Source organism: Theobroma cacao, chromosome 3 (genome assembly GCF_000208745.1).
Source record: "Theobroma cacao cultivar B97-61/B2 chromosome 3, Criollo_cocoa_genome_V2, whole genome shotgun sequence".
Classification (NCBI taxonomy): domain Eukaryota; kingdom Viridiplantae; phylum Streptophyta; class Magnoliopsida; order Malvales; family Malvaceae; genus Theobroma; species Theobroma cacao.
This window is the reverse complement of record NC_030852.1, coordinates 32,477,886-32,490,697: the sequence shown is the minus strand read 5'-3', so window position 1 is coordinate 32,490,697 and position 12,812 is coordinate 32,477,886. Positions and strand designations below refer to the sequence as shown.

Sequence of the window (12,812 nt, the reverse complement as noted above, 5' to 3'; positions counted from 1 at the left end):
GACCTGGTCCAAATATACAAAAATCGATAAACAACACAAAAGACTTTTTTTAGTCAAAAAAAAAAAATCCATCAAGAAAACAAATTAAAAAATATATTTATAAACATAAAAACAAAGAACTTCAAATTTTCTTCTCCTTTTTTCGTTCAAGTTTGGTGGTGTTCTTGGAATTGGTTGGGAAATAGTTTTCAAGCTTTTTAAAGGAGGAACATGATGAGGAGGTGGGGTCTTAGCTAGTGACTAGCATACAACACAAGTTAAAAAAAAAAAAAAAAATCATGTTTCTCATCCAAAATGGAAATTGACTGATAGAGAAACAAGAAAATGCTTTCCTTTTGTTTCCCATTTCTTATTTTGTTTCACCTAAATACACTTTATATTGAGGTAAAAATAATTGATATGATAATTTTTTGCACCCTAAATATTTACTATGTATATATGTACATCATCTTACACTCGTTATTCTTTAACTAAATGCATGAAGTTAATTTTTATAAGAAAAAAATAGGGTAAAATACTTAGACTTCTTAAGCTTTAATGGAAATTTCATGTGAATTTATTAAGTTTTCGAAATAGATAATGAAATTTAAAAGTGTAAACACTGTTAACAAAAAATATTAAAGAATTAAAATACTTTTTCTTTTTTTTTCTCTCAAACAATGTAGTTCCCATTCGTCGACTGACTACCTCAAATCGAGGAGAGTACTTTTGGATGCATTGATATGGTGCTCCTTCCTCTCTCCTAAAGAGCACCAAGGCTTGAAAGAATTTTTTTTAATGAAAAAAATAAAAAATATAATTTATATAATAATAATTTTTAAAATTAATAAAAGATAAAATTATTTTTTTAATATTATCACGTAATCAAACTAATCGAAATATTAACATTTGACTTATATATCCAGTGAAATATATATTTTTAAAATAGAGTGTTTATTTCAAAAAATTAATGGACTCACCGAAATTTCAATTAAAATTTAGAAAGATCTAGGTATTATACCCAACAAAAATTATAATTGAACATTATTTCACATTCCTAAAAGGAATACATATGGAGTCTGTTGAAAAGTTTCCAAAGAAAATAAAACATTATTAATCAATTAATGGCCCTCTTGTTCTCAAACCTTTGATCCTAGGCATGTTCTACTTCACTATTTTTGGCAATGCCCTGTCCTAATGAGACCACAACATTTGCAGCTAAGCTACAAAAGCGAAACAACCTGGCAAAAATTCTTCTCCAATCAAGAAAAATACTACAAATTAGAAAAATAATTGTGGAATGTTTGGATTGGACTAGAAGCCTAAAACTGTTTTTTGATTGGACTCAAAAAGGTTTTTTGTCAAGAATCTAACGAATGATTAATTTCTGTTACTTAGGATTTTGATGAAAACAAATGGATTTCCTTTCTCTTCCTAGGATGCTTTCCTAATCAAATGAATTGGTGCCATGGAAATTATTATGCTTCAAACTAGAACACTCATTAAACACTAAAGCAACAGCGGAACTGGAAAATGACTAGCAAACGCCTTGGACGATTGACTCAATATTTTTGTAATTAAAGTATGGTTACATTATGTAAAGTTAAGAAGGTTATTGGATAGAAATCGAGCATTTAATTTATAGGTTGATACATGATCTCATTACTTAAAATGTAAAATTCGAATCTTTTTTTCTCAATTTAAAAAAAAAGAGTAAAAATAAATATTTTTGTGAGACGATACAATTAAGTTTTAAAAAGATTATACGTTCAATTTTTTTTATTTTGAAATTGAATTATTGAAAATAAATAAACATATTTGAATACAATGTTAAAATTGATATTGCTTTTGTAATTAATTTATGATTTTGACGCAACATCTTAATTGATTTCACCCCTAAACAGCTTAACGATGAATCATATCATATATATGCACCTGCCATATATAGTTATATTTGTGGCCAAGATATTTGAGAGAGTTCATTGGTTTCCTTTTTTCGGATAAGTTTCGAAAAAGATTTTCAGGTACTGGAGATTTGGGAACTATTAGTTCAAAGTTGGTTATCTGTTTTAGTACTTATTTGTTAATTAGGTTATGCAATTTAAGGATTAATCAACAAGAAAATCCTTTAATTCTCTTAATTCACATCTATATAATCAATAGACTCGATGAGTTTGAAATGTCTAACTTTCTCATGAATGTAGCATCAAAGCATTTAAATCTCGACCAATTTTGTTACCTCCGTCTAATTTGGTGGTAGGCCTCAAAAGATCAAAGAAGAAAAAGAGAACGTAAGAAGAAGAATTTGCTAAGGCAAAACTCAAAAGCAAAACCCAAATTAAGTACAAGTAGTTAGAATTCAAAGTCATAGTGCTGATCCAATTACTTGTAGAACCAAGATCATGATGCCCTGTCGATGCTGTACAACCCCCGTGTGTACTTTCTGCAGTCCCCCTATCATTCTACACAGCCAGAAAGAAAGGAAAGCCCAAAATCTTTGAAGAGCGTGCGAATTGAATTTAATCATCTCATCCATATCTGTACAAAGTGGTCCAAAACCACATTGATTATAGAAGAAAAAAGAAGTGCTGGTCCTTTCATAGTGTCATTGTCGCGCTGTTAATAAGCTCATTTTGTAGTGAAATAGTAGTGTGGGAGTGAGAAAGACTTTGTGGCTGTGGGGAGCTGATGTGATATACAGTATACTCACTTTTTAGCTTAGACAAAGATGGAGCAACTACAACCCCCCCCCGGGGGCAGTATTAAGAAGGGGAGCTATAGCCCTGGCAGCTGGCTCATTGCATCAAAGGGAGCGAACTCTTTTTGTTTGTGGTTTGAGAAACGTACAGGGCTCAATTTTTGTTCTTATGGATTGATTCTCTATTCATTTCTTTTTTACAGTCGGCTGATAATAATATGCAAATCTACAGAAGAAAAAAAACCTAGGATCTAGATTCTAGATGCTAAGGCTTACTGTGATACAAGTGTAGCAAAAACTTTGACTCTCTTTATTGTTATAGTGCTAATTTTGCCTTATGCCAACGAAACAAGCGTGCTACCATTGTTTTCTTGAACAAAGAGTTCACTATTTGTGAAAACTAAGATTCTTTTATAATTTTTTTTTGAAAATTATGAACATGCTTTTATTAAGCTTTGTGAAAAAAGCAAAATTCCAAACATATCAAGGCAAATGTACAAGCCTTAGCATACTCAATAGGCAGGTAAATACTGCCATAAAAAAAAAAAACCCAAATTGAAATAAAAGAAAAAAGAGCAAATCCAAAATTGCGTTGCAAAGGTCATATTAATTGATTTGGAGAGAGAGAGCCATCAAATTAAAAACTTGTACTAATTGATAAGCATTTTGCTTATCTCTTATTGCATTGATTACTTGTTTTGAATTTTCAAGTAATCAAACAACAATTGAAGGCCTTACTTCAATTAAGAATAATCATACCTCCCAAAGAAAAATCAAAGCTTAGTACATAAGTTGAAGCTTTAATGCTAACGGTCATTTGATTTGATTGCAGACTTTTTCTGTTTTCAGACAAGAGTTGAGAATTGACCATTAAGCATTGAAGCAACTTAATAAATGTGATTTATCGTGCAATGCTTTGGCGAGGCTTGTTTAATTGCAAAACTAGTCCTAATTCGTCATATTTACAAAAGCGTGATGAAATACCCTTAGGGAAGGGGAATAACTTTTCATGGTCAACAGCTTGTGTAAACTGCACTTTTCTTCCTTAGGATTTTATCATTTTTATTGGACTGGATTTGGTTTGTAATTTTCCCAATATTCCTTCAAAAATTACAACAACAAAAACACCAACAGCAGATATTGTTGGTCCCTTTGTAACGGCATGTATGAAAAGCTAGGCAGCCCCTCGTTTAGCTTAACATGTTCCCTGGAATGCCAAGTTACAATCATAGCTACCCAATTCTGGCTTGTCTTCCAAGTTTTTAAGGTTGTGGGAGTAAGAGCATCATTCGTCCTTCTCTTCTTTATCATTCTTTTTCATTTTTTTTACTTCAACGTATAAATATCTTCTCTTTTCTTTCTTTTCCTCCTCTTGCTTTAATTCCCTTTTCTTTGATGAAGAATGCCTTGAATTCTTCTAAAAGTAAAATATACCCTTTTTTTTATCTATAAGCAGAAACCCACCCTGTGTCTTCATAAATAAAGAGAAAGAGAAAGAACACCTGCCTGTCTTTGGATTTAATGCAAATTGATTCCTCCTGCTAATCATATTATTATGTAATCATTCATTTCACTTGATTATAATGTAAGATGCTTTATTCCAAACTAACTTAATTTGTCTGTCACTATTAGCCACGCCAACTCAACCACATGACATAAAAAGTAAGGCTATATACTCCCTTTCTCTTTCTCAAATGGTGCCACCACGAAAATCAAAATATACACCTATATATGTGCATTCCTCACGTGTGCTATAATAAGTAGCACAATAATTTATATTTGATTGTGGAGAGACATTTGTTTATAAAATTGCAATTGGTGCACATTTTTATGTTTAATTACCAAAAAAAAAAGAGAAAGAAATAAAAGCTTTTATTTATAATTAAAATTAAAAATTGGCATATAGAAATTGGACGGATTAAAGATAGAATAATTAATTTTCAATTTCAATGTCCAATTATCCAACAACATCAGTGGCAGGCTGTTTAAGGATTATTGTATATCTCATTAAACATCTAATTAACTTTAATTAGAACATGCACAATCTTTTAATTTTTATTTATTTAAAAGATCATTAAATATTCAACCATTTAGGATCTAATATATAGTTAATTATAAATGTGATGGTGTGTTATATATTGAATTTTATTTATCTTTAAATAACAATTTAAGTGGTGTCCAAAACATTTACTAATTTGTTCCTAGATCATTTATTGGAAAAAAAATAATCAAGGAATTGGGTGATAGGGGCTTAAGATTTTTCAGTTCTTCACCTTATAACTAAGAGTTGTACTTTTCATTGAGGAGGTATTGAGCAATTACTACTACAGTTGAGACAACTTGATAAAAGTATTTTTCATCCAAAAAACAAAACAAAAAACCACTTCCATAAAAGCTTTAATATGTGTTTTTTTTGTGCTGAAAAAAATCATGCACCTTTCAATCAGAAAAGTCAAAACTAGTACAGGAGGAAGTAATTATTTGAGAGGTTTTGTGTAATGTGAAAAGGGAGGCAATGGGAAATTGACATTAGAAATGAACAATTAATGCACTAAATCATCTTTTCATCGATTTTAATTATGCTTTAATTATACCGTTCTTTAAGTCAAACTCATTTAATAGTAAAGAGACCCTAATTGCATTGCACTTTGTCTTAATCTCTTTCTTTCTTTTTAATGAACAGGCCTTACAACTTTCAAGAAATTAAACAATCACAAGCTTTCAGGTATCAATATATCCCATTTTACTCAATCATTGTTGTAGTTGATAAACAAACAGAGCCCATGATGAATGATGAATGATGAGCTGCATGTGCCTTTATTTTGTGTCCAAGCCAAGTGGCGTTATGTCGACTTAAATGGCCCCCCCTTGGGGATTGTCGTTCTATCGGGCATACAATGAAAAAAGTCAACAATAGTTTGCAATCAAACCATGACACTTGACACGCAAACATTCGAGAATTTGACTTTTACCCTTTTATCACTCAAGAAGTTTTAGGATAATTGAAAGCAAACCCAAGGTTTTAAGTAAATTTTTTTTTTCTTCAAAAGAATCCATGTCTTATCTCTCTGAGAAGAAACTGGAATGTTAAAAAGAGAAGAAAACTATGTGCATCAAAAGCATACAAGTATCTTAATCATTTGAGTGACTAGCATTTTCCAAAACCCAAAGTAAAGACAAAAAGATGGGTTTTCAATTGCCCATTTCGCTTTCGAAATTTCAATCCCATTCACCCACTCTTTTTCCACCTTTACGGGGCCATTCTGTCTGTCCTGTACGAACACCCGAATACTTGACAAACATTATACTACTGTATAAATCAATATAAACAGTACTTAAGGCTTCTTCTTCTTCTTCTTCTTCAATAGACCATCCACGACATGCGGTAGGTAAACCTTGTGCTTATTCCCATATTAGAACATTGATTATCCAACCTAAATAAGAATTATTTATTAATGATTAATTTATGTTATTTCACTTTTAAAGCATAGGATGCTTCCTGTCACACTCCAACCAGTCCCTTTCTCTTCTGCATTTAATGTTTCAAAATTTTCAGCAATACTAGTCTTGTTTTTTTATGTGTTTATCTCTTTATGTTTAGCGTAATTTAGACATAGGTTTTAAATTATTATCTGCATAATTTTCCAAGTCAAGACAGGTCATTGTACTATCTCCACTAATTAATTATAATTTAGAGCCATAAATATATTTATAAAAATATAAATAAAATTTTAGCTATGATTGTGTATTTGAAGTCATACTATAATTTTGTTATTATTTCTCTAGTACTATCCTATGTATTCGATCCTTCTATGTTCTCTCAGTTGTTATCATTGTTCTCCAATAAAAGGCTGGCCAATGGTCCATGAAGGAATCTATGATTTTTTAGGTGAGGCCATGAAAATTACGTGGACTAATTTATTCCTAAACTCAATATAAAGCAAATTATTCTTCAATTGTTTTATTTTTTAATAAGAAATCAATGTTGATATATATGACTACCCCTAAATCTTGAATGAAAAATTTTAAATAAAAAAAATACTACTACTATCGATATTCTCTTATCAAAGATCAAAACATTTTCGAAATTGAAATTTCATATCATCTTAACAAAGTACGAAAAAAGAAGGTGATTATTGTTGGCCCTTCTGATAGACAAGAACCAGGCTAGAGGGGCAGACATTGATGGGGAAGTGACCCAATGAGTTATGGAAAGAGATGGTGAAGATAAGGCCGAGGTGCCACTTAACCCCTTCGGTGGTACAGCTAATCTAATGGGTCGTTGTTGCATGTGTCAACCAATCAAAGAAAAGAAATAAAGAAATAAAAATAATTAAAGAAAAAGATTTCTTAACTCTGAATATTAAATTGCTGTGGGGGTGGTAAAGCTTATTTTGACTGAAGGCTTGTTGTGGTCAGGCAGGATTTATCAAATGTGGGCTCTTGTTTGACATTTATTCTGTAATAATGCCCTTTTTCTTTCTTGTAAAAGTTCAATTTAGGCTTCAAGATGAAACAATAAATTTCTCAATTTAATCAATGTAATTTTTTTTATTATTAATATATTTAAAACCAGAATTTGTATTAGTGTGTGCTTTGGTAACCAATGTGGATCTTTTGCCCCCTCTTTTCAGAGCTTTAAATCCACAAATAGATGTTCCCAATCTTTTCCCTTGCTTTCTTTAATCAGGTGAAGAAGGAAAAGATATTCCTTCTAGATGCTTTTTTTCCATATGGAGCATCAGCTTTAAATTATTTTAATATAATATATATATATATATCTTTTTAAAAACAAATGAATAAGGTAGATAGTAGTAGTATGGTTAATAACAAACAAAAGAATTCATCAGCACATGACGGAATTATTTGATGCTGTATCATACTTGTTACTAAATTTAGCAAGGTGGGTGAAATTCTGACTCAATCATGTCTCATATGCATCAAAACTCAGGAGAATTCTCCTCTGAACTTTGGGTGCTCAAAAAAAAAAGGAAAAGAAAAACACAAAAAAGTACAGTACTATAAAGGATTCCTTCCTTATATTCTACCTTGTTTCTAGCAATTTATGTACTCTTGTCAAGTTACAATTTCACCTGAAAGCTAGGTAAAAAAGCCTATAACCCGATAAAAAAAAAAAAAAAGGGAAAGAGGGGGTGGGGGGTGAGAATAGAGAACCTTAGGCTATCTAATGTGCATAAAACTGTCATTTGATCATATTCACAATGTTCATCTAACATAAAATCAGGGAGGTGAGAGCTTCCATGTTATCTTGAGCAGGGTGACTTTGGAATGGATGAACTGTGACCTCTCTGTTAATCAATGGAATTCCAGGGTGGTGATTTTGGGTAAGCAAGATATTAAATCAAACCTGTAAATTCCATCTTGTCTTGCGCCAGATAGATTTGGGCATCCAATTTGGAAGAAAATTGGACATCTAGTGACTAATGTATCAAGCCTGGGAAGCTTGGGAAATTACAGGCAAGGGAGTTGCTGTCTCTTCTCGGGTACTCTCTAGCAGTATTCCCAAAGGCAAGGCTCCTCATATCCAAATCCATTTTCAACAGGATCATCAGTTGCAGGCAGCTGCCATGATAATGAGCCCCAGAACTCGTCAATCTGATGATTCATGTCCAGCAAGAGATCCGGAAGGTCAATGAATGCATCATCATTGTTGATTAAGGGTGAGCTTGATGAGTCTTGAGTGTCATGAGATGTCACTGTGCTTGCTGGAGATCGAGGAAACATTTGATCAACCTGGCTCAGCTCTGCTTCAACTTCATGGCTTTTAGGATAGTTTAAGGCAGCTGCTTTAGCAGCAGCAGCTTGGATATCCTTTGGTGATGCACTGACCGGACGGGGAAGCTCATGAGCTATCTCAGGGAAATTTAGGTAAGCTGACTTGCCTTTAATCGTTAGAGCTGCTACATCATGTGCTCGAGCTGCCATTTCAGCTGTAGGAAATGTGCCTAGCCAAATTCTTGACTTCTTCCTCGGTTCCCGGATTTCAGATACCCATTTGCCCCATTGACGCATTCTTACTCCTCTATACGTTGGATGTTTCCCCTCGACTTCATCATTTTTAACCTTTCTCTTGCTTTCGTTTGCATTTTTCACTTTCTCAACTTTCTTGGACTTAAATCGTGTCGACGACTCGCTTGCCAAGGGGGATGAAGAGGAAGATGCAGAGGATTGAGTCTCAAATTCAGCAAACAGTGGCACTTCCATGGTGGATAGTCTTTTGGAGTAGTAGGAGAAAATGTGAGGGCATTGCTTGGAGGAGAAGAAGCTAAGCTAGCTTCTTATAATTCCTTTGACACATTATAAAGTTAGAAAAAGTGTATTCAAGGCAATGGGGCCTAAGGCAAAAAAGATGTACCATTCGATTGTTTTGTTACCCCAAGTTGATATTAAATAATGCAAGGTTCGGCTTTATCTAGCCCTGTTCCTTTTTCTTGGCTTCTCCTCATGTCTCATTACCCAGTTTTACTTGCAATCGATTAAAGCATTTTCTATCTCACATTTGCTCATTTTCTCCTCATGTTAATATTTTAATAGTCTGGTAAGCTTGAGCCATTCATCGTGGGCCAACAACATAGGTGTTTTTTGGGCAAAAACTCTTGCAAATTCAACCCACGCATTTCACATGAAAGCTGGCATCGATCCATCTAGCCCCTCCCCCTTTGAAATTTTACAACACCGCTGCCCGTTGGATCACCTCTTTTGGCGTTATTGAACCCAATCCCACTGCTTGTTTCGCCTTTCTAGTGTTCTTGGGCTCTACTCTTGGCAAATTAACCAATCAAAGCTAACTTTTTTCTTCTTACCTCTATTCATCCTACACCTTCAACCAATGGCAAATTCAAAATTTTGCATGAAAAAAAATTAAAAAGTAATTATAAATATAATTATATTATATATATTAAATTTTATATGTATCATAATAATAACAATAATTAAAATTTGAGGACTGGCGGCTAGAGTAGACCTACTTTCATGGGAGTGAGGTCACATGACGTTATTCAATTACAAAAAATATTTATTTATTTTATTAATTATCTAGTGTTTTATATAATTAAGGATACTAATCAACCCATTAATTTTTTTACAATTTTGTAAGGAGTGGGGATAAAAAGTAAATTTTATTAAAAAATTTATGTATTAATAATATTTAAATATTATCAAAAAGTAATTTATATATTAATACTTAAATATGACATGAAAAGATAAATAAAAAATTCTTCTATAATTTAAGATTTTATTAAAAGAAAAGTGAAAACCTAAACTACTCTCTTCAAAAATTCAAATCCTACTCTTGAGATCCGCGACACTTCCTTTTCTCGGTCCTTAATTGTGTTTTTCATTCTCTCGAAACAATTCATTTAAGTTTCAATTGTAAATAATTTTAAACTCAAATTAAGTTTTTAAATTCTTCATCTTTAAATATTTTTTGATTAATTTGATAGTTTGTTACTCAAATAGAATCTAGCTAATAGAAAATAATATTACATGTCAACTAACATCTTGAAATTATGAGTTTTTCTTTTTTTATTTAATTTATAGATATATTATTTGATTTTTGTATTTAATGGTTTGTGGATGCTTATACTTAATTGTCATCAATGACTATAAATTTGTCAAATTGTTAGTCGTTGAACTTGATAATTTGTTATGCAAAATTATATTTCATTTAATTTTAATATTTTAGTTTCTGTTATAAAAAATAAATAGTAATTTTTAATAAATTTGTAAATAAATAAATCATGAAAAGATATTTTAAAATATAAAAAATTATCTCGTAAAACTAGATCTTAGGTAACAATAATATAATTATAGTAATAATAGTATTTAATAATCTTTTAAGTAAAATCGTATTGAATTTAATCTAAATACTCTCTTACTAGATCTTAAATTGAGAAAAAATATTTTTTTAATTATTATTATTTTAATTATAACATTACTCAAAAAAATTTTTGAATCTAATCCTGATTAGCAGCCATCACCACCCGCCACCCTTGGACTTCACCCCTACCTTAAACTTTTGTCCGCGATTAGGTAAATATTTCCATTTTTGTTTTCACTTTTACCTTCTTCTTATAGTAGGTAGATCACAAGCAAATCAAACGTCCAGAAGAGAATTATAAATCATTTTTCGTATACAAGTTCTATTTTGTTTCAACTTCTAACATTTTGCTTTTCTTTCAACAAGCTCGTAATTTCTTATGGGATGCATGCATAGAGTTGAAAAAGTGGTGTACGACCAATTTACGGAATCGAATTTGTGCTTATATGTTTTTTTTTGTCTTTAGTTAACTTGAACATTTTGGAATCCCCCCCCGCACCCCTCTCCTCTGTTTATCAAACTAGATGTCTAGGGACTCAAAATCAAGCCAATAAAACAAAACAACCCATCAAAGTCCAATCAATGGTAATAAATGTGAAAGGACGAAATTTTTTTATTTGGGTGAAGAATGTTTTGCTTATTTTTCAATAATAATAAAAAATATCAAGGGACATTTGGTGAATGGATTAAGACAAACCTAACTGTGTTTGGCTTATTAAACAGAACATGTCTAGGATAAAGACAAGAGCTGTTTACAGTTTACACCCAATATCATCATGACAAGAGATCTCGTCTAACTAATCTCTGCATGATTTAATTGGTGAGGAAAAACATTTTATTAAATAAATGTGCATGACTTTGTTTTAGTTGGTGAAGAAAATTAACAATACTTGTTACAATTGCTTCACTCATTGGACATTTACGTGTTCTAGAAGACGAATATATATAATCTCTTCAGAAATTGTCAATATAAGAACAACTGTAATTACAGTGAATGATGTTTTGTTCGAGTTTAGCAGCTCCAAATAAAAAAGGGTTTTTTTAATTTTGAGTACGAGGCAAATTAAAATAATTGAATTTAATACTAATATTCATGATTGGGTAACAAAAAAATATAGAAACAGAGACTAGATAGACATGATTAGGTTTATATCTTCAATGATGCAACAAGTGCTCTCGTCCTACTATCCTTCATAATTTAATTGATTCCCCTTATACTGTAAAATTAGAAGAACTTTTACTCCCCTCATTCTAGACTTTGACGGACACAATTTTAAATAATTTCATTTGTTTTTTATTGAGAAAGAAGAAATTTTAATTTAAATTTTCATCATAAAAAACATATATTAATCATTAAACCTAATAATTATATACATTTTAAAATATTTTTCTCATTGTTAGTGAAACACCATTTAATTGTGACTTTTATTAGAATGAAATTACAAAATAAAGTTCAAAAATGTAGAAGTTGGAAGATGAAAAGTTAAAATTTTAACTAATTAAAAAAATTACAATAATCAAATAATAAGATTTTTAAAATTAGAATTTAAAACCCTATGGATCCTAAGATCCAGAGGGTGTCCCTGTATCTAATTGTTCCTCGTCAGTTTCCATAGTTGTTCCAATTAATTTCACGGGAATTTTATAAGACTTTTTTGGGAAGTGGGACAATATATTTAATAAATATCACATCAATAATTTAATGGGATGGTGATTTGATAAAACAATATAATAATGCCGATTGGGAAATAAAAAAGGTAGATAAAGGGAGAGAAAAACATTTGCAAGACCATCCAAAGACAGAATTAATTATATTTTTTTATCTGGCCATTAATTTATTAATGTTAAGTGTTTGTTTGTGTGAAGTCATGGTTTTCACTGCTGGATGGATCAATGAGTCGAAGTCTTCTCTTTTTAACTCTTGCCACCCCAATAAATATTTCCCAAAATCCAAACACCCCGTTACTTTTATTATTTAATTCATTTATTTATCTCATATATAGTAAACCCACCAATTCCCTTAAAAAAATATAAAAAAATTTCTCGTACTTATTTGGATGATAATTGTGAGTTTGTTAACAAAATTTAAAAAATTTACATTAAAGGGTTTATATTTAATATATTGTCAATATAAAATATCTATACACTATCAATAAATCAAATATTATCATTTTGTTAATTAAATAAATTTAAAATTTTTAAAAACTAAATTTATAATTTTATATATATTTATTTTAAATTTTTATCTTTACACATTTATAACGTGATACTTTGTGATTAAGTAATAATATATAA

At 30.8% G+C, this 12,812-nt stretch overlaps 1 protein-coding gene across 1 annotated transcript; it reads right to left on the bottom strand.

The window, feature by feature from the left end:
* LOC18606227 (ethylene-responsive transcription factor ERF039) lies at positions 7,582-9,088 on the bottom strand. Its single transcript, XM_007039718.2, has one exon. It carries the CDS (start codon positions 8,900-8,902, stop codon positions 8,189-8,191), a length of 714 nt encoding a protein of 237 aa, XP_007039780.2. The 5' UTR covers positions 8,903-9,088; the 3' UTR covers positions 7,582-8,188.